Genomic DNA, 23312 nt, shown 5'->3' with positions numbered 1-23312 from the left:
CAGCAGCAGAGTGAATTCAGTCGACATGTTTGCCCTTAAAACTCACTATTTTATCTGAATTGATTGTGCCCCCATTTGCTAATCCCTATCTATCCCTGCTAAAGGCAACATGAGCGTAGCTTAATGCATTAAAACGTCTCCTATGTAGCATGGCCTGAAGGTGTGTGTTAATGTCTCCCTATCCAGATGAATGGGGGGATGTTCCTCATTGTAGCCAGAATGTCCTGCACTCCCTCCCAGAAGGAGACCAAGAAGCTCCCCATCATGTGAGTACACAACTAGTCAACACTCACCCCGTAGCTGGTTTTACCAGTGTGGCTGGCTAAATGGGTACCATGTGGGTTCAGGCCTGATTGTGTCTTGGGTTTAACTCAGGACCTCGCTCTACCCTACACTGTTTAGCTTCACCGTCATTTCTTTTTTTTTCTCCAAAGTTCTTGAAATTTTAACCTTTTTGAAGACACAAAAGTCCTAAGCTGATCGCAGTGATTGTCATACAGACTTGTTAGGGCAAGAAGGGATGTTGAAATAAATATGATATGACTAAGGGAAGCATGCCTGTCTGGCCGGCTGTCCCTTTCAGTCAGCTTTGATTCGATAGACAACAATCACATCAGGTCTGGTCATTGACCTAGTCGTATCCATATGAATGACATCTGGAACATCGGATCTTCAGTTTGGCTTGTGGTCCCCCCCACCCCCCTCCTGTCCTGTCTTTATCTCCTTGTCACTCACTTAACTTTCCCCCTTCTTCAGTCCTTACTCCCCTCTCTCTTCTGCCTTTCCCTTCCTGTATTCTCCTCTTCTCTCTATTGCTCTGCCTCTCCATATTTCTCTGGGTGAAGTTACTGGTAAGGTGTTACTGATGCTCAAGTAGCTTTGAGTTGTCCAGGATGTTGCTCTTCTGTGAATATTCAATTTAAACGGTGCATCTGACATTGTACTTTTGTTATTCTTTTTTCAACATTTCTTCTCCTCTCCCTCATTATCTGTTTTTATCCCTCTCATTACTTGTCTTTTTCATCTCTCTTCCTGTCTCTCATCCTGTTATACTCTTCCTCGTGTCTTTCTCCCATCTTAATCTCTCTCTCCCAACTTAATTTTACCACATTTATCTCTCCACCTTCCACTCGGTCTCACTTTTCTCTTATCATCTCTCCCCCTCGTTCCTCTTTTGCCTACTCCCTGTCCATCTTGTTTCTCTCTTACTCTCTCTTCTTCTCTCATGCTTTCTCTCGTTATCTCTTACACACTCTTTCCTTCCACCTTCTCCTTTTTTACTCCTCTATTCCCCATCACTCTTTATACTCTCTCTGTCTCTTTTTCTCTATAGTGCCACTATCCGCAGTGCCTTCCTTCTGTTGCTTGTAGCCACCGCCACCTGGTTGTGTGGTCTGATGGCCGTTAACAACAGTATCCTGGCCTTCTACTACATCTTTAATGTCCTCTGCCTTGTACAGGTACCAGCCATGTGTGTGTGGTATTTCTCAGGCTTGACTGTAAAATCCTTGGTTAAGTCCACCTCAGGACCTTTGCTGCATCACTCTCTATCTAGCTTCATTTTCCAATCTAGTCACAGCCAAAAAGTCATCTTCATCTTTTTTGGGATGAAAACCATATTCAGTGTTAGCCACTATAGAAGTTCCCTCACCCGTCATCTGCCATACAGAAGTACGGTTTGCGGTGTTAGCCATTCCAGCAGCAATCTGCATCTATACTGTGAATGTCGGGGTTTTTAAGTCTTCTTAAGTGTGAGGTGGTGACATATCTGCAGCGATGTAGAATGAATGTATTGTAAAAATCCTTCTGCAGTGGTTATATCTGCAGACACAGATGATATGTGTACTTGTTTATGACCAGATATTTATTGCCTGCACATGGTTTAATGGCTGTCTGTCTGTTTTACTGGTTTTTTCTCTGTATCTCAGTTTATAGTTCTATCTGTCTTTTTCTCCCTCCCCCTCTCAGGGTCTGTTGGTGTTGTTGGTGTTTACGGTGTTCAACTCTGAGGTTCAAGAGGCCTGGAGGGTCGTCTGTCTGGGGAAGAAAAGCCCCGGGGAAGACCCGCCCAGACCACCACAGAATGCTGTGAGTCCAAAAGTCGCAAATACATCCACACTCAGGCGTGGGCAAGGGGTGGCAAGCTGCCTCCTCTGGGACACAGTCTTGCGACCCCATTTATAAATCAGATAATATGTTTTTAAAGTATATTTTATGTACATGCATGGTGAAGGTCAATGAGACCCGCACCAAACTCATCTCAAACAGTAGAGAACAAAATCCGAGTTTTGAATAATAATACGTTTAGAATAATATCCATTGCCCCCCTCCTTGAACCTTACGCCACCCCTTTGCCACACCAGGAAAAAATCTCTAGATCTGCCACTGTCCACACTAATATGGCCATGTGTACTTTCAAGTCACTTAGTCTCTGCTGCTGTTCAGAGCAACTTACAGACACCATGCAAGGTGGGTGGGGTTGGGGCCCATTTTGTTGTACAAGGACAAAATGGTGTGGTCAAGTGCTTGCACTTTTAGATAATTCGGTGCACACACACATGCACATCGTACTACATGTAACATATACCCTAACACACAAAAATCTACTACTATTTTTGGCTGCTCCCGTGAGGGGTCGCCACAGCGGATCATCTGTTTCCATCTCTTCCTGTCTTCTGCATCTTCCTCTGTAACACCAGCCACTTGCATGTCCTCCCTCACCACTTTTCCTCTTCCCTGGCAGCTCCATATTCACCTAACACACAAAAAAAAGCACACACAAAAATAACACCTAACACACAAAAATAGGAGTCTCATATCAAAGTAGGATTTCTATCATATCTAAAAAGAAAAGAATATTATTTATCATATTTTGCTAAGTATTTATTTAATGTTAATCCGACCTGAGTTCATTTTGAGCATCTGGGTAGCATAGCGGTCTATTCTGTTGCCTACCAGCATGGGGATCGGTGGTTCGAATCCCCGTGTTACCTCTGGCTTAGTCGGGCGTCCCTACAGGCACAATTAGCCGTGTTTGCGGGTGGGAAGCCGGATGTGGGTATGTGTGCTGGTCGTTGCACTAGCGCCTCCTCTGGTCGGTCAGGGCACCTGTTCAGGCGGGAGGGAGAACTGAGGGGAATAGCATGATCCTCCCACGTGCTACGTCCCCCTGGTGAAACTCCTCACTGTCAGGTGAAAAGAAGCGGCTGGCGACTCCACATGTATCGGAGGAGGCATGCAATAGTCTGCAGCCCTCCCTGGATTGACAGTGGGGGTGGAGCAGAGATCAGGGCGGCTTGGAAGAGTGGGGTAATTGGCCGAATACAATTGGAGAGAAAAATACAACAACAAAAAAAAGTTGCTCATTTTTGGGGGGGGGGGTAAAAATGAATATAAAATATTTCTAAACATTATTGAATGAAAATAAACATTTGTTGTGTAAACCTGCACACATGCATCTACTTTTTAGAAAAAAGACTAGCACACGACATCACTATTCTTCTTTATCTTATTTTACTGTTCATTTCCATTCTGTCGTGTTGTGTTCCTCTCTGTTCTGTTTTGTTGTGTCGCTATCACTTTTCTCCACTTTCTCACTCTGTGCACTACTAGATATCACATCAACCCCACTGCCCTCCATTCCCACCTCCATCTCAGCATCCTTCCACCCCTCATCCATCCATCTTCCCTGTCCTCCAATCCGCCTCTATCGTTCTGCCCTCGGGGCGATGTAGCTGACCCAAATAGAACAATGTACCGGCTAGGGGAACCCTTCTCTGCAGCCCACTTCCTGTGAATGTGCTGCTTAGTTAGTGTGTGTGTGTGTGTGTGTGTGTGTGTGTGTGTGTGTGTGTGTGTGTGTGTGTGTGTGTGTGTGTGTGTGTTTGTTTGTTCCTCAATACAGTGTATGTATATTATTTTCATATTTGTTCTTCAAACATGTTCCACATCTAGAATCTTGTGTGTTTGTGTTCATCCGTATGTTTACCATGAGTCATGTACCATGTACTTCATTTGTGGGTTTTCTTCAAGTGTTCTTCTTATCTGTGTGTGTGTGTGTGTGTGTGTGTGTGTGTGTGTGTGTGTGTGTGTGTGTGTGTGTGTGTGTGTGTGTGAGTGACTAGCTCACTACGCTTTTGTCCCTGTCTCCTTCGCTCCACTGTACTTCCTAAGTAGTCTGTGTGCGTCTCCGCATGTATGTGTGCTTGCATGATTAAATTAGTTCATGGTTTACGCCACAGTCAACCCCATTTCACTTTGGGACCATCACACAGTCACCCGTGAAACGATGACTTATATCTGTTGTTACACTTGTGACCTTCAACTGTTATTACCCCCATGTATGTGTCGTTGTTTCTGCTACTGATGGGCTGATACCCATGACTGCCAGTGAGTGACAGAGAGAATCACTTATGACTGGATGATTTCTGCATTTACCTTTACCATTCATTCATATGACCCTAACTGCCAAACTTTTACATATTTAATCACGGAATGTCGTTCAACTTTTTAGCTGTGACCCACAAAACAGAAGTAGTGATTGGGTAAAGAAAAAAGGATGGATTGAGAGTGGGTTGATTTTATTGGTTTATGTCACTTTGGATCTATGTTTAGGTATAATTTTGTAATTTTTCTCCTCTCTTTCCCTGCCTGTGTGTGTGTGTGTGTGTGTGTGTGTGTGTGTGTGTGTGTGTGTGTGTGTGTCTACAGAGTCAGAACCCCTATAACAACACATCTCTATTGGAGCAGAGTGGACTGCACCGGATCACCCTGGGAACCTCCACCATATCCTCTGTCAGCTCTGCCAGGTAGACATTCTCTCTCTCTCTCTCTCTCTCTCTCTCTCTCTCTCTCTCTCTCTCTCTCTCTCTCTCTCGCTCTCGCCCTCGCTCTCGCTCTCGCTCTCGCTCTCCACACACACACACACACACACACACACATATGTATATATATATGTGTGTGTATGGTTTTTTTTTCGGAAACCGTCAATGGTGTTGATAAAAGTGCTTAGTTAATGAGGAGCGGAATACCAATATAGATGTAGGGGGGAAAGTTTTTTTTCCTACATCTATATTGATACACACACACACATATGTATATACACCTATATACTTATATATGTATGTGTGTGTATATACATACATATATATAAGTTATATGTATATATAAAACGTATATACTTATATGTGTGTGTGTGTGTGTGTGTGTGTGTGTGTGTGTGTGTGTGTGTGTGTGTGTGTGTGTGTGTGTGTGTGTGTGTGTGTATTACACACACACACACACACATATACACACATATGACTGCTGGGATAGACTCCAGCATCCCTGCGACCCTGAGAGCAGGATAAGCGGTTTGGATAATGAATGGATGGATATATGTAGAGAGAGAGAGAGAGAGAGAGACAGGGAACTGTTTGCTTTACCCATCTTGACATTGACAGACAGATAAGATCCTGAACGGTGACTGGCGATGCTGCCTTCATGACTTCTGGTGTGGACAGACAAACTCGGGCTGTTGGCTCATACAGAGGATCAGAGATTCTGGGAGGGTTTGTAGAAAAGACAAAAAGCATACATGTAGGATGGTGGTGTGCTAATTGGCATTGTTTGGCAGGATCCCAGATGGATACAAACCCAGGTTTAGTCGAGGAACTAGCAGATTTCTAGATGTGTGTGGGAGCATGAATACGTTTGGGTGGGGACTGGGGAGCAACATATATTGCAGGAGAAGGAAATAGCTATGGTGTCAGCAAAAAGCTTCTGAGCCTTATTGAAAATGTTTTATCAATTGCCGAGCTGTTTTGTCTTGAGATGAAAACGTTTTTCATTGTGTGCTGTTAGGGAAGATCCCAGGGTAATGGAAAGCATGTCACCTCTTTTGCGGGTCAGTAGGTTAAAGATGAGCAGGATGAGATGCAGCGCTGTACTGGATTTTATATGAAGCAAAACTAATGTACTCTGAGTAGGAGGTCTATATGTCTGTAGGGCTCAGGGAATATGTGAGTGTGTGTTTGTGTGTGAGTGTTGTATGTGTATGCAGGGTGCTATATTTGCGTAAGTGCCTTTGTGTGTACATGGCTGAGTTTGTGTTGTGCATATCTCTGCGTGAGTGAGAGCAAGTACATACGATTTTGTGTGTGTGTGCGTGCGTATATTTTGAGTGATTTTGTTTTGAGTGTGCATCAGTTAAAATGTGTATACATACGGCCATTTGTTATTGAGGGCATGTGTGTGTGGATGTTTCTGTGTATCTGCGTGTGTACAAGTATATAACCAAGTGTGTGCATCTGCGTGAGTTGGCTTTTTTGTCCGTGTGTGTGTGTGTGTGTGTGTGTGTGTGTGTGTGTGTGTGTATATATTCACTGCTGTCCCTTCCATCCTGTCAGAGAGAACCTCTTGGCCCGTCAGACTTTGGAACAGAACATTGGTCACACGGGAGCTACGGACCTAGATGTAGCCATGTTCCACAGGGATGGAGGTACACACACACACACACACACACACACACACACACCTAGTATGCCAATGTAATAACAATGACACACCCATTTCCACACACATACGCCAACATAATATTGACACAGTACTTGCACGCACACAAAAACAAACATACACACAAACACACACACACACACACACACACACACACACACACACACACACACACACACACACACACACTGTAAGCATTGACTGTTTCTGCATTTATGTACAAACATGAAAAACATACATGTGTGCAGACACATACACAGATGCATAAAAACCTCTCTGTAGACACATGAAAACACAGTTTAAGGCGTCATCCCTGGCTTTCCCTTTGACTGCATCTTTCTTCCCCTCCATCCCCCCTGCTTATTCTTCCCTCCCTCCTCTCTTCATCGCTGTCCTTCCAGGCGAAGACTCTGACTCTGACTCGGACCTCTCTCTGGAGGAGGAGCGCAGCCTCTCCATCCCTTCCTCCGAGAGCGAGGACAACGTTCGTCTGCGCGGACGCATCCAGAGGCGCTTCAAACGCACCAATCACAGTGAGCGTCTGCTCACTGAACCCACCCACAACGGCACCAAAGGTGGGATGCGCTGGAACGGGCAGACAAAGAGCTGTACTTTCTCGATCTCACGGGATTCGTTTTTTTTTTTTTTTTTTTTTTTACTTTGGGTTTACAATAATCAAACTGGTAAGGGATACAAATGCTTCGTGCTTTGACAGCTGATAGAAGGATGGCTACCTTAGCTGTTCAGGAAATCGAATGTGTGACCTTTTTCATGGCAGGAGGGGTCTTAAACTGCCTGGGCTACTTGCCAAACTTAATTGATGGAGCCTGGAATTATGTATGGCGCAGCTCCTTGTTAGTACAATATGTGACATGCATCCGTATAATGAACCACCCCATTTGGGTAAGTGGGATCCTTTTTATAATACATAGGCTTCACGTCATGTCTCCCCATCTCCTAAATAGGACTGATCCAAACTGAAGTCTCACACACACACACGTCCATCCGTCCATTATCTGAACCGCTTATCCTGCTCTCAGGGTTGCGGGATGCTGGAGCCTATCCCAGCAATCATTGGGCGGCAGGCGGGGAGACACCCTGGACAGGCCGCCAGTCCATCACAAGATAAAATGTCAGAGCCATTGGCCATTAATCAATACCCTCTTTTCAAAAATACACAGAAATGATGTCATGCATAATATATGGGATTATACACTATGAAATGGAAATGACACAAATGCCACAGTATGCATTGCTCCACATACCGATGACGTTTGCCCACAGGGAAAATGCCAGACTTGTATCCCATCTATAAATCAATATAATTAATCAATTCCGAACATCAGCGCGCTATTTGGACTGTATTGAGATGAAATCCAGGTCAGCGTCGACAGCTGAATTGAAGAGCCAGGTGACTCACGTAGTAACCCAGTTTAGGAGACCTCATTAATTCATGCACTATCACGCACTGAAGGGGTGGTTAGGGACGTGGTCTTGATACCACTCCAGGCATTTAACTCTTAATTTACTCCAGTCGAGATAATCACTGAGCCAACAGGACGTGAGTTGTACCAGCTAGCTCCTGTAGGTGAGAATATCAGAACAGAATGAGCATGAAGGTGTCCCCAGACCGGTGTTCCCGGTGAAAAACGGGTTAAAATACACACAGTGGATCCATTTTTAAAAAGATTAATACACACGTTTTGCACTTGTGACCTAGGTTAAGCCAGTAAGCGACTTTAGAAAAACTTGCACAGTAGTCTTGGATGGCTACTTATAATTGAGTTTAGTTTTTATGTAATCTGCTTTAAAAATGATATGCAACTGGATTAAAGAATAAATAGAAATTCGAAGGGCCTTCGACATGTAAGTTTCATTTCCAGACAGTCCCAGTGTGTTATGCATAAACCACGCTTTCCTTGTCTGTGAATGTTCTCATTCATCCAGGTCATGGTTAACCAAAGGAGTTTAATCAAGTGCAACTGGACTTGGTATATATCTGTGAAGACGTTTCGCCTCTCCTTCCAGTTGCACTTGATTCAACTCCTTTGGATACGCTCTCCTTCATTTTAAACGAGTGACTTCTGTTTGTGTGAGTTGAAGGAGAACTTATATAGTTTCCACCAGTCAGGATTGTGACAAGCACTGCTCAGTATCCATAGCTTTCATTTCAATATGAGTGCCTGCTATTGGTTTGTTGGATTGCAGACACATAATGTGCCCCTGCAAGGGTGAATAGCTTGCAATCGAACGTGGTTGTTTAATATTGCATTAAAAACAAGTATTTAGCTGAAGGCTAACATTGATCGGTGATTGGTCTTTACTGGCCTTCATATTAAACCATTTCCAAACACTGGGGATGGCAAGAGACAGCGACTGACGCCAACTCTCCCAACATTTCTCATTCGCACCAAGTATTTCAGGGTTTCATGTCAGCCCGCTAGTCAAATAGAAACGAGTCAAACAGAAATAGTTCCTCTAGCAAGCAAAATTATATTTTCTTTGTCTTAGTTGGAGCGATGTTAGTTTTTAGTTTTTCTGAACCACAAATATTTAAAATCTGGATAAGTCAAAGTCATCAAGCCAGCTGCAGTCGTACTGTGTGCTGTTTCACTATTTTTCCCCTTAAATGTCATCCCTTTTTTCACAATCACCCAACAGCATTTGTTTCTGCTGGTGTGTTACAGATCTTGACGGCAACGACCTGCTGTCCTATTGGCCTGCCCTGGAGGAGTGTGAGGCACACACGCTGCAGAAGTGGGGTTCGGAGCGGCCCCTGGGGGGGGATTATAATAAGGATGCAGCCAACAACAATCAGGCTGACGCGGCGCTGACGAGCGGGGATGAGAACGTCCTCACACAGCCAAACAGGCATCGCAAAGGTAGTGTACACACATACACACACACACACACACACACACACACACACACACACACACACACACACACACACACACACACACACACACACACACACAAAGTGAGAAGATTAGTGAGCAAGACATGCAAAAGGCTGTTAGTAATCACTTTCCAGCCTGAAAGCATGGGTGACATACACACACAGTTATATTGCCTGATAGCAAGAAGTCACACTTTGGGGAGTATGTAGTCGAGTTGCACAATTTGTATGCCCCTTAGGATAGTCAGATTACTCAGACTCAGCAGGTGTTTTAATTCGGCGCATAAAATGTGGTCAAACTAACGGATCCTTGAAATGTCACGAGTCTAAAATAGCTATACTTATATGTTCTGCCTCTCTTCCTCCCTCTCTCCTGCCTCTGTTTGCCCTTTTCCATTCCATCCCCCATCTCTTTTTCTTCCCCATCTCTGTTTCTCCCTCTCTCTCCCTCCCTGTTGAGACTCCTTCCTCTCACCCCCCTTCTTCTCATCCTTTTCTCTTCCCTGTCTTTGCCTGCTTTCCTATCCTCATTGTCTTTGAACATCCCTCCTTCCCTTCCTACTTTTCTCACATACTCCTTCCTCTCTCTCCACTTTCCATTTTCTCCTTCACTTTTTCCTTCTCTCCTCCTTCCTACACCCATATATGTCCATCTTTTCTATCTTCTCCTCTGCTTCTCTTCGTGTCAACCCCTTTTTCTTTTCTTCTTCTCACTCTCTTCTTTTCTCTACCTTTTGTGCCCATCCAACCTTTGTCTGTCTTTCATCCTTCTCCCCATTGTTCCTCCCTCTCTCCCCCTCTTCTCCTCTCAGGTATACTGAAGAACCGTATTGGGTGCCCCCCCGCCCTCCAGGGCCTCACCACTATGGGCAGGGCCCCCAGTGAGCTAAACTGGTACCGGACCTCTACACTGGGACACCGGGGTGTTCCCGCCGCCTCCTATGGTCGCATGTACTCTGCCACGGGTACAGCCTGTGCCGGTACTGGCTCCCTCTCCCAGCCTGCCTCCCGCTACTCCTCCCGGGAGCACCTGGACTCGCTGGCTCGGAGGCAGCTGTCTCGGGACCCGCTTGGGAGGCAGACGGTCGGAGGGTCAAGGGACCGGCTGGACTCCCGGGGCTCCAGGGACAACCTTGATCTCCTACCCCGGAGGAGGGAGCTGGGGCCGGGACAGGGAGGAGGGGGTCTAGGGGGCCTGGGGATGGACCACCAGCGTGTGTCTGCATCCAGGGAGAACCTGTCCAGTTCAAGGGACAGGCTGGACTACCACCGCCCAGGCAGCGCTCACACCTCCAGGGAGGACCTGAGTGGGAATGGGGGTATGATTGGAGCAGGGATGGAGGGGTACCTGGCGGGTTCAAGGTCCCAACTGAACACGCTAACCCGGCGTCAGGCCTCATCCAGGGAGCACCTGGGTGGGGCTCTGATAAGCAGCAGGTCCAGGGAGCAACTGGAGACCAATGGAGGAGGAGGTTGCGGGGTCGCGGCCCAGTCGCAGCCCTGTCGGGAGTGGCTTCGCACCCTACCCCCTCGCCAGCCCTCACACCCTGACCAACCTCCGCCCTCCTCTCCGCCTCCCCCCATCTCTGAGGAGCCCCAGCAGGAACAGCTTCCCCCAACAACGCGCATCAGGGGACGTCTGGACTCCGCACCCTTGTGTAGGTACCCGGGTAAGACTGCTGCCCAGGTCGCAGGTTCAAATCCCAATCCCCTGAGTCGCCAACCATCCAGTGAGCACCTGGATATTCTGTCGTCCATCTTGGCGTCGTTCAGTTCCTCCGTCCTGACTCCTCCCCCCTCTGCCTCTAACCCTGGTGCTAATGGCTCTGCCCATGGCCCCTCCCCCTCCCCATCCCACTCTGCGACCTCCCACAGTATATCCGAGGTGTCCCCCGACTCCGAGTAAGTCTCTCCTTGCAAAACTATCCTTACTTCAAAATATTAGCGTGCTTCCTACAGCAAAAACACTTTATTGGCACTGGTCTTACGCTATGCTGGGCAATATCATGATATCATAATATCTGAATTTCATTTTGGGACAATACCATTGAAAGAAGTTAATCAATAATATTGAATTATTGCCCAGCCCTACAGCGGTTCTTTCAAACTCTATTCTCTCAAAGTTCCTCATAGACTTACACTAAATTTATAAATCAGCTGAAGCAAGCACACCAATTTTCTATAGAAAATGTAGCTTGCCTTTAACAGTTTTTCAACTACTTTCTCACTTTGGAGACAATTTTCTCTTTTCTCATCAGTTCCTTTTCATTCCCAACTTTCCTTTTCTCTCCTTTCCTCTATTCTTTCTCCCTCTAAAACTATCTCTCACTTCTCTGCCTTCGATCAGAGAGCTCTCTCCAACTCTTCCATCCTCTTATCCTCCCTTTCCTCTGGAAATGCCTCTGCGTTCTCCTCTCCTCACTGCTCCTCTCATCTTTCCCTTCCACTGTCTGAGGATTCTCCTGTGCAACCAAACAGGAGCTCACATCCTCTGTACTTCCTCTCCCTGTCTCACTACTCCGCTGCTTTCTTTGCAGCTCTCCCCTGCCTCCCTCCATCTTCTCACCTCTTCCTCCTCCTCTTTCTGTTACCGCTTTCAGCTTCAAATTTTACTTACAGTAGGGTTGTCATTCTCTTATCTTTTCATCCTCCATCTCGTCCCTGCTTCTTGTCTCCCTCTCTGCCTCCTTCCTTTCTTTCTGTCCATCTCCAAGAGCTCAGTAACAATTTGCATCATCCTGTGTTCATTATTTCATCACCTGTTTTTCCGATGAAAAAAATTTATTTCAAGCGTGTATCAGAGCAGAATGTAGTACTTAAAAAACTCATCAAACTCATCAATTCCTTTACTCTTTTCCACCCCCCCACCCCCCTACTCCCCCACAGAGCCAACAGAAGTGAAGGCCAGTCTTGATGACAGCCTCCATATCCCATGATGCATTGCGTAGATGCTGGAGGCATCAGAGGCAAGGCTGAAGGTCACAGAAGATCCTGAAACCTGGGACAGTGGAGGACCGACATGAGAGTGGGACAGGCTATAGAGAGGAGGAAGATGGATAGGGAGGGTCTGTTGAGGTTTTAAGATGGTGTTACCATCATGGGCTTACGTGTTTATAAATTGAGGTTTCCAGTCCCGTGCAAGTCAAGATGGCTTTATGGACACAGACAGTTGCAGAGGCGACCACATCTAAGACCTAAAAACTGCTTAAGACAAACAAACACTCCTCAGATTTCTACACAAACACAAAGATCAGCCTGATACAGAAAAGGTCCACCTGGAGGAAGAAAAAGGTGACGGAAAAGAAGAGTTAAAGACTGTAAATAACATTTTTTATACATTTTGTATCTTTTTTCATCGGATGTAAAGAAAAAAAGAATCTTGTGATGTTTTTTGATGACTGTGTCCGTGTGAGGTTGTGAGAGAGGTCGGTGTGACTGGTATCTCGTTTGATGCCGAGGGAGCGAACCCACCCTCCCCCACAGAAGGAAAAAAAAATAACAAACCCAAAATTGTCTCCCCTAAAACCTTTCCTCACACCCATTAACTTTGTGTATAGAACTTAGGAACAGGGATCCAGCAATAGTGATTGGATGAGATTACGAACACCAGAAAATGTGGTCCCGAGGGAAATGTCTAGAGGACGGGTTTGATTGTAAATACAGGAAGGAGTTATAAGGAAAGAGATTTGATGTGGAGCATAATGATTGTGAGAAGAGGGATAGCCAACGTTAAGCTAACAGTGAAAAAGGTTGTCGTAAGAGGTGATGCTGTAAGAGGGTTGATGGCTTGACTGTCAAAACCTGGACATACGTGTCAGTCTGTTTATCAGCTGTTGCAGGAGATTGTGCCGTTTCGTGATCCAAGTCCCACTGTATTTGAATGTGTCCTTGTCATCTATCTGTATCTTTGTGCCTAATGCTGTCTGGACCAGACCATATCAATTTGTCGATGGCAGGAGTCCATATCATAGTCATATCTATGAAATCTGGAGACTGGGAGGTGAAGCTAGAAACCCATTCAACTCTCTATATTAAGGGTGTGTACGTTTACAGCTGCAGCCATTTGACTCTTTTGATTTTTTTTCTTCATTGTGAACCAGCTTGTTCGTGCTGTCAGTATCAAAGTAACTTGTTTTTGAAAGCATCTTGCACGCAAATTTTGTGCTCACATTGCAATTTCATCAAAAGGTTCAGTTAACTGAAATAAGCCAGTCATATTCATATTCTCCAGTGAAAAATGAAAGCAAATTTCTGTCACCTCTCCATGGTTAAACACAAGTGGTGACATCTTTTTTTCTTCTTTTTTCAGTGAAGCATGGAAGCTACAACGAAGCAAAGGGTTTTTTTTCTTTCTTCTTTTAAACTAGGCAAGACTGTGTTGAGTGTTTTATTTGGCTGCATCATTCATTGGACATTGGAAATTGACTTGTCATGGGGGAGGAAAGGGCAACAGGAAGGAGACTGAATCAAACTTGTAGCTCCACAGAAGGTGTCTCTCCAACTGTTCTGAGTTGTGTGTTGAGATCCAAAAAGCAAGCCTACGTATTTGTCAAGTATTGAAATTCAGTATCAAATCAAATTTTTTTTTGCAAGCAATTCTGCTTTACATGCAAAGAAAGGGAAACTGGGGACAAAATATTGTTTTGGTGTCCGAAGTGTTATAGTCGTGGAACACTTTTAAATCAGTGTAACTCTAACTTTGATAATTTGACAAAATAACTATAACAGACCTCTCATAAACTTGAATTATACAGTGACAAAACCATTAAATAAAGAAATTCATATCTGTGCCACAAAAAGTTATTATAACCTATTTTGTATATGTGTAAATCCAGTGTAACTTGACCATCACTCCAGAGAGCAGAGAGGCTCCATTGTGTCGGGGGCAGAAGCCTCCGACTGGTTTGAAATGTAGGACTTTGGGTACCTAAACCCTCCCAGCCTGCTTTTAGCACAGGCCTTGAGATGAAAACACACTGAGATGTAGTGGCAAAAGTGATCTAGCAACATTGCCTTTTAGCAAAAATAGTGATCTACAGACAAGCTGATATTGTGAACAACATAACTGACTTTAAAGTATTACAAAAGAAATGGATCATTAAAATTGAAAGGAAAACAAAGTTCCCTCAGCAGTCCTGCCCATTGCTTACATTCTCTCAGTGTTAAATTAGCCAGTTAAAACTCAGAAGAATTGTCCCTTTTTTTTCTTTATCCCCAGACTTTTTGAAACGAGCGCACTCAAGAGAGAGGAATAAGTAGAGAACGAGGGACCAGTTGGCGAGAGAATAAAACTGGGTGCAAGGAATGATCGAATTAATCGAGGCTGCAAAAGCCAAACTGGGCCACAAACGGTTATTATACTAGAGGTGAAATTCAAAGGAGATGGTCCTCATGCATTGTGGGATTGCAGGGGGAGGGGAGAGAGAGAGAAATTGGATGGAAATGCAGACGGTGAAAACAAGCATCTCTCACACACCTTGTGTGCACAAATCTCTACTGACTGCTGCTCTGGCGTCTTTGTGTCCTTGGGTTGTGGAGGGTGAACTTCTTTGTGACAGTGTTAGCCTACTGCCAGAAAACCTCCAGGAAGGTCAGCTACCAACCAGCTCTCCTTAACCGGGAGCGCACCCAAAATGAAATCCCACCTTTTCCCCTCTGTGAACCAACTGCACCAGCTATTTTTGTCTCTTGTCCGCTTTAGTTAGGTTCCCTTAATGCAGTACCTTAAATGTGTACAGACATGAGATTTTATTTATTGATTATTAAAATTAAAAAAAAACATTTTTTTTGATTGAATTTGACCTTTCATACAAAGAGAGGGTATGATTTTAAGAACCGAGCGTATGTATTGTTTGTTTAAATTTGGCTTTTTTTATATATATAAATATATGTAATGTTTCTGATGATCTGACTCTGCCACAGCAACAAACTCGCTGGAGGTGGGTGAGAAAACAAGTGAGTGAAAACAGAAGGAAGGCTCTTTTCACACCTGGTATTAAAACTCCCAATTACATAAATTACGCACATTGATCGCGTGAGGGGCAGCAGCCCATAAATAAATAGCCAGAGGATGTTCAGGCAACATTTTTTTTCCCAAAACGAAAAACAAAAAAAACAAAAGTCTCTCCCACTATGGTGTATTTAGCAGTTTGTAAAAACTTATCAGAAACTTATTGAAATGGACAGAATCGATGGAAGTACTGATGTAGAAAAATGTAATTCTGATGCTGTTTTTATTTAACTTTTTATTCATCTGTTTTTCCAGGTTGGTTTCATTGAGATTAAGGATACATGGATGTGTTTACACCTGTTTGTAAATGCATGGGGATACATAGACCAATGGTCCGTCTGCACTGGGATAGTGACTGGTGTCATTATGTCCCAAATTACATCCTGTACTCTCCTCAGCCACGTTTCGAGGACTAAGGCTAGATTGACATGTCCCCGAAATGTGTGAATCTTAAATCTGTAGCTCTACAAAGGGGCGGGGCACATGTGATCCTTTTATTAGGTGTGTCACTAATGTAACCCAAGGTTGTGATGTCTTGTGACGGCAAATGAGAGAGAAATGCAGAGAGAGGAGGGGAAGGATATCGAGAGAGAGAGCGAGAGAGACAGCCATGCAGAGGGGAGATAGGAGGAACGGGAGACTGTCTGTGTTAGTTTATTAATTATGGGATGCCTTCCATCCCACTGTTGGCACGGTGATGCCACAATGGAAACAGCTGTTCCTCTGTTACCGCAGCAACAAGAGAAATGTTGGACATTAAAAAAAGACTTCTTCCTACAAGGCTGTGTTTGTTTGCATTTTATTTATTTGTGTTTACTTTGGTGATTTGTTATTTATGAGATGGAGGTTTTTCAGCTGTGAAAAAAAATGAAAAGAAAAAGGTAAAAAACATCCTGACAAGCAGCCCAAACATTTTTCCCCCAAAGAAGACTTTTTCTGACATTTGGATTTACTTCTCAGGCACACTGTCACATCCACAGTTAAACTGGTTCAAATGTCACCTTGACAATCACGTAAGATTCCCTCAGACAGCCAACTCAAAATGGAAAAAACAAACTGCAAGACAAAAGATCTCGAGAACCCTCTGAAATAAAGAAAACAAGGGAAAAAACACATTTCACAGTCATTTTCTTATTTAGAGTTATAGAAGCTAAGTTAAGAAAATGTTTGGTGTTTCCATTTACGTTCTACAATGTGTGTTTAATAGGCTCTCTCCCTTTCCAATCAGCAAAAGACAGTTTGAGATACTGGGGTGTTGGGGGGCGGGGGGGGGCGATCTGCCATGTTCTGTAGTGACTGAAACACAACAGTAATATAATGGTCACCATTCAGACGGCATGGGCAGAGTGAACCATCCAACTCAAAGAAACCGTTTCCTTGCTAAGAGAATATAATTGGTGCAGAGTGCATTGGAAAGTTTAGTTTTACATGGCCTAAAAGCTGCTACAGACAACTCTCAAACAAACTGCAAAGTCCTAGAGCCTGGGTTTTCAGTGTCAGACAGTCAGCCTGACTTCAGACCGGAGCCTCCCCCATCCTAATCATAATAATCAGGGATGGCTGGTATAAATGGGCTAACAGGGCTAAGCCCTCCCTATCTTTTACAATAAAGATGAGAAAATGATTGTTAAAAAATACCTTAGAACAGGTTGTTTTAAATTTTGGTGGAACCTAATTGCAGCAACAGCACGAAATAGTCACAAGAAAAATACAAAATATATCTAAATGGGCTAATTTTTTACAGCCCAAACACAATTGCATCAGCTTCCATTCATCTTCGTGTTACGTGAGTGACAGGTGTCTTGGCACGCCCCCTTAATTTGCTGATCATTTGGGCTAAATTAAATCTGCCCACAGGCCACTGACGTGACCAATGACAGCACAGACAGCACATACAGCGAGTGCCCCATGTGTGAGAGTGGGAAGGGAGAGAAATGAGCGACTGTGGCAATGGCGGCCGCAGGTGTTAGCATGAACAAGGTGGATAATTTACTTTCTCATCCATTTTTTTCAATGACTTTGGAGGAAAATTTGGAAGTGAAGAGACTGGGGACACATCGTCCAAACGATGTTCAAATAACACAAAAGGACAAACGACAAAATCGCAAGTTTTGTGTTACTTGGTTTCAGCGAAAGGACTGGCTAACGGCAAGTGTAGCTAAGAATTCACTTTTCCGTTGCCCGTGCTTGCTTTTTGGGGGAGACGCGGCTTGGACCCAGCAGGGAATTGTGGATCTGAAACATTTATCCGACAAAATTAGGAAACATGAATGCAGCACAAGTCACATTGGAACTAGCATAACGCTATCAATGCTGGGTGAAGTTAACATCGCCGGGCAACTTGATGAGGGCCGCCGCATCTCTACACAGAGACACAACGAGCTGGTAAAGAAACACGGATTGTGGACTGTATTAAGTCTCGTGGGGCACATGAGCTAGCTCTGCGGGGGTCCGACGAATCTCCGACTTCCCTCCAGCGGGGCGTGTTTCTGGACCTCGTTGACCAGGTCTCTTTTTTGGAGAGCCAGTTAGCCGATCACCTGTCAAACAAACAGGTAGCCAAGTACACGTCTAAGACAAGCCAAAATGAGTTGCTTAATTGTATGTTCGCCGTTTATGGACAAAAATTGGCTGATGACATCGCAAGCACCATTCGTGGCTGTGCAAGCTGACGAGACAACCGGTGTGGCGTGTTGTTACGGGTCTAGATAGATTGATGCCATCGGCTATCCACTAGTTTACCTTAGATACACATGACCCGCGCTCAGGAACATGTCACAACACTTTGATTATACTTGGCTGCACTGAGCAACTCGTGTATGTGTCATTCTTTATAAGATAGCCTACAGAAACATGGTGCCAGAAGTCGGAGAACTTATTTCTTATTTTACTAGCTCGCATGTTTACGTTTGTAGGCCTGAGTAGGTCACATGTCGGAGGATTCCGATTCAGAGCAAAGTACTTCTGCTGAAGACGTTGTCACAGAGGAGCTAACGCTAGCATTACCGGCGCCGATAGAATCACATACAATGGCAGCTAACGTGAATATTCCACCACCGTCCCCGATGAGCTTCACAGGCGATTGGAGTGTCAATTGGGACATTTTTCGGGCCGAATATGAAGACTGCGTCCTCGTCACGGGCATACTTGGCAAGGACAAGAAAATACAAGCGGCTACTCTAAGGAGTGTGATGGGAAGTGAATGCAGGCATATTTACCGCCACAATCTGAACCTCTCAGAAGATGATCAAGGGGATCCTGACGCCATACTGAGAGAGTTGGGGAAATACTTCAAGCCAGCAAAAAACACAATATACGAGAGGTACATTTTCGGGAGTTGCAAGCAGGAGGAAGGAGAATCGTTTGATACCTTTGTGACGAGACTGAGAGAGAGAGAGGGCAGCAACCTGTGAGTATGGACAGTTGAAAGATGAAATGATCCGTGATAAGATAGTCCTGGGAGTTGCAAGCGAGGCCGTTAGGCGCAGGCTGTTGAGAGAGAAGGATTTGAACATGGTCACAGCTATTGACATGTGTCGCGCAGCAGAGCAAACTGACATCCGTATGAGAGCAATGGAGTTTGCAACAACACCGCAGCCGGAGGCAGTGCATGCCGTTGCTAGGCAACCCAGACAAAACCAATGGAAACAAAGCAATCCACCCAGAACAGCAGGAGATGCAGGCAATTGCAAATATTGTGGCAGCTCGTATTCAAGGGGCAGAGAGCATTGCCCGGCCTTCGGGAAACAATGTAGGTCATGTGGGACACTTAATCACTTTTCTAAAGTGTGCTTAAAGAGCAAAAAGGGGCATGCTGAGGGCAAGGTAAACTGTGTGGAATACACAGAAGAACCCCCAGAGCATAGTAAGGATGCAGATGATCTGTACATGTTTGAGTCAATCGGCGCAGTGCACACCAAAGGAAAGAAGTGGTTTGTGACTCTGAAACTCCACGACAAGCCACAACAATGTCAGCTGGACTCTGGAGCCACCTGCAATGTAATGGGCTTTCAAGACAAGAAAAGGCTGGCCCCAAACACACCTCTCCGCCCGAGTGACACCAGACTGAAGCTGTATTCGGGGGAAACACTGAGCTCTATGGGCACCTTTGAGACTGACTGTACTGTGAGAGGCCAAACACACAAGCTCTCATTCGAAATAGTGAGGACCAGCCAACATCCTCTTCTGTCAGGCTCCACCTGTGAACGCTTAGGGCTCATGCATTTCACAATTCCAGAGGATGTGCTCAAAATGGAACACACACAACCAGGAGCCCTAACTAAAGAACAGCTTATCAACAGATACAGTGACGTGTTCAACTCCCCTGTGGAATCCGTGCCTGGGGAGGTCCATTTTGACCTTGATCCTAGTGTTGCTGCAGTACAGAGTGCCCCTCGCAATGTCCCAATCGCAATGAAAGCAGCAGTCAAAGCCCAGCTGGACAAGTACGAGGCTGACGGCCACCTTGCGCCTGTCACAGATCCTACAGATTGGATCAGCAACATGGTGATTGTTAAAAAACCGGAGAAGCTGAGAATATGCATTGACCCTAAACCATTGAACAAAGCCCTAAAGCGCTCTCACTACATCATGCCTACCTTGGAGGACATTTTGTATAAATTGCCCAAGGCCAGAGTCTTCACGTTAGTGGACGCTCGGGATGCATTCCTGCAATGCAAACTGGTCTATGAGAGTAGCCTCATGACCACGTTCTGGACCCCCTGGGGGAGGAAGCGGTGGCTCAAGTTACCATTTGGAGTATCGGTGGCGCCCGAGGTATATCAGCGCAAACAGCACGAGCTCCTCGCCGGTCTGAAGGGCGTTGAGCCCATTGCAGACGATATCCTGGTCGTCGGCTGCGGGGACACAGACAAGGAGGCTGGGGACGACCACGACGTCAAGCTTGCGGCGTTGATGGAACGCTGCCGCGAGGTCAAGCTTCGCCTCGGCCTGAAGAAGTTGCAGTTCAAGGTGGCTGAGGTGCAGTTTCATGCCCACATTCTCTCATCTGCTGGACTGTAGCCCGATCCAGAGAAGGTGAGAGCCATTATTGACATGCCGAACCCAACAGATGCCAAGGGCGTGCAGCGTCTCATTGGCTTCGCTAACTATTTAGCCAAGTTCATGCCTCATCTATCTACTGTCTGCGAGCCGTTGCGACGCCTGTTGGACAAGGACACACCCTGGCACTGGCTGCCTAAGCACGAGGCGGCGGTTCATGAGCTTAAGGCGCTGGCGACAGCCATGCCCGTCCTGCGCTACTATGATGTAACTAAGCCAATCGCAATCCAGAGCGACGCCAGCCAGAGCGGTCTCGGATGTTGTCTCATGCAGGAAGGTCAGCCCATCGCATTTGCCTCGAGGGCTCACCCCCACCGAAAAAAACTATGCACAAATTGAGAAGGAGTGTCTCAGTATCGTCTTCGCCTGCCAGAGGTTTCACCATTACCTATATGGCCGCGACCCAATCACAGCAGAGACGGACCATAAGCCTCTGATCTCTATTTTCAGCAAGCCACTTCTCAATGCGCCCAAGAGACTCCAGAGCATGCTCATGACTCTGCAGAACTACGACCTGAGGGTAATCTACAAACCAGGCCCAGAGATGTTCATAAGCGACACGCTCAGCAGAGCTACGGCTGGATGCTCTGGCAGAGGGACTGCATATCAGCGACACGCTATCTGCTCTCTGCAACAAGAGCAGGAAGACATACAGCACGTGAACCAGGCAGAGTACCTGAATGTGACTAACCAGCGGCTGGAACAGATCAGACGACACACCGACAGAGATGAATGCTTACAGGCACTGAAGAACACTGTTCTCGTGGGCTGGCCAGATGTAAAGGAGGAAGCGCCCCTCATCGCTAGGGAGTACTGGCCCTTCAGGGATGAAATCAGTGTGCAGAACGGAGTTCTGTTCCGGGGGCAAAAAGTCATCATCCCAAAGTCACTCCGCCCAGAAATGTTGACGCGGATACATTCAAGTCACATAGGGGGTGATGCATGCTACCGACACGCTCAAGAGACATTGTACTGGCCCAACATGCAGTCAGAGATAAAGGACTTTGTAAGCAGCTGCTCGACCTGCAATGTGTACGCCCACAATCAGCAAAAGGAGACCATGCTCTCTCACGAAGTACCAACCAGGCCATGGCAGGTCTTGAGCATGGACCTATTCAGCTTCAGACAGAAAGACTATCTCCTAATAGTCGACCACTATTCCGATTTTTGGGAGATTGAGCTTCTACCCGACATGTCTGCAGAGACAGTCATCAAGCGATGTAAGGCACAGTTCGCCCGACATGGTCAGCCAGAGAAGGTTATTACAGACAACGGCCCTCAGTTCACAGCTCAGTTCACACGGTTCGCTTCTGAGTGGGAATTTGAGCACGTGACCTCCTCTCCCAGACACCCGAAAGCGAATGGCAAGGCCGAGTCGGCCGTGAAAATTGTAAAAAATCTTCTGCGTAAGGCCGCGCATGATGGTGAAGACCCCTGGAAAGCCGTGCTTCACTGGAGGAATACACCTACGGAAAACATGGGCAGCAGCCCAGCACAACGCCTCATGTCCCGCCGGTTGAAGACGTCCATCCCGGCGGCAAGCAAGCTCCTGGAACCAGCTGTTGTCGTGGGCGTCACTGAAAAGCTGCGCCACAGGAAGCAACTCGCCAAATCCTTCTATGACAGATCTGCCCGTGAATTGCCGGCACTTGAAATTGGGGAAGTCGTACGGATGAAGCCCCTGCCAGGTGATAACACTGGCCGCTGGAGAGTCGGAACTTGTCTCCGCAGGGTTGCGCCGAGGTCTTATCTTGTGGACATTGATGGCTCCCTGTACCGTCGTAACAGGATCGATCTCAGAATGGCTGAGCCAGCTGCACGAGCCGCGCACGATCCTGTTGAACCCGCTGCGGCACACACACCGGACGGGGATCCAGCTACAGAAACTGTCATTGAGACCCCTCAGGCTGTGTTCGAGCCGAGCCCCATCAGGTCCATGCCCAAGGCGCCATCTACTCCTGTTGGCGCTCCGCGTTCGGATGGACACACTTACACAAGGGTTGGACGGCTGTCTAAACCTCCACTGAAACTCACTATGTAATCTGAATAATGTTGATGGTTGCTATGTGGGAGAGAGGGAGAAAAGAGGAGAAATGTTATCATACGCTACTGTGGTTATTACACTGGTATGGGATATGAAGAGATTTACTGCTGTTGCACTGTTATTGGTTGTTCGTATATGAAAGTAATTTTATTTTGCACTAACTTCATGTGTATGTGTTTATACTTGGAAAAGGAGGATGTTACGGGTCTAGATAGATTGATGCCATCGGCTATCCACTAGTTTACCTTAGATACACATGACCCGCGCTCAGGAACATGTCACAACACTTTGATTATACTTGGCTACACTGAGCAACTCGTGTATGTGTCATTCTTTATAAGATAGCCTACAGAAACACGTGTGTAAGCCAGTGTGTGATTGTGCTCAGGGAACAATCTGAGAATAATCTTCAGAGCACTTTTTCTGAAACATTGAAATTAACACAAATAGCCATCACAACCCCCATGCCATCTGCGGAGTCAGAGAGGTGTTTCAGTACACTTAAGAGGAACAAATCATCCCTCCCAAGTACTATGGGACAGGGTAGGCTGAACGCCCTGGCTATGCTGTCTGTTGAGCGGGACTTCATCCCAAAATCACCAGAGTTTAATGACATGGTGATTAATCTGTTTGCATCCCAGAAAGGTCGTCGATGTGAGCTTCTCTTCAAATAAGGTAGGCCCAAGCCTGTAGACCTCTCAAAAGACCACCAGACATGTTTAGCGTTCTTGTCTACATATTGCTCGTCTTTCTTCTATAATGACCGTTATTTTTGCTGTGCTTACCAAATTGTTTCGTTTTTGACA

The 23312-nt window shown here is 45.8% G+C and overlaps 1 protein-coding gene across 1 annotated transcript in view; it reads left to right on the top strand.

Moving 5' to 3' along the window:
• Positions 1 to 12305, top strand: part of celsr3 (cadherin, EGF LAG seven-pass G-type receptor 3) — a 171926-nt gene extending 159621 nt beyond the window's left edge. Inside the window, 9 exon segments of the mRNA XM_056299484.1 lie at positions 187 to 266; positions 1334 to 1460; positions 1969 to 2088; positions 4711 to 4808; positions 6387 to 6478; positions 6894 to 7067; positions 9180 to 9374; positions 10204 to 11293; positions 12278 to 12305. Coding sequence (XP_056155459.1) covers positions 187 to 266; positions 1334 to 1460; positions 1969 to 2088; positions 4711 to 4808; positions 6387 to 6478; positions 6894 to 7067; positions 9180 to 9374; positions 10204 to 11293; positions 12278 to 12305 — 2004 coding nt within the window.
• Positions 12306 to 23312: the final 11007 nt, after the last annotated feature.

The sequence above is a fragment of the Lampris incognitus genome, chromosome 2 (assembly GCF_029633865.1).
Source record: "Lampris incognitus isolate fLamInc1 chromosome 2, fLamInc1.hap2, whole genome shotgun sequence".
Classification (NCBI taxonomy): Eukaryota; Metazoa; Chordata; class Actinopteri; order Lampriformes; family Lampridae; genus Lampris; species Lampris incognitus.
The sequence above is the reverse complement of the archived record's forward strand: the minus strand, read 5'-3'. Positions and strand labels throughout refer to the sequence as shown.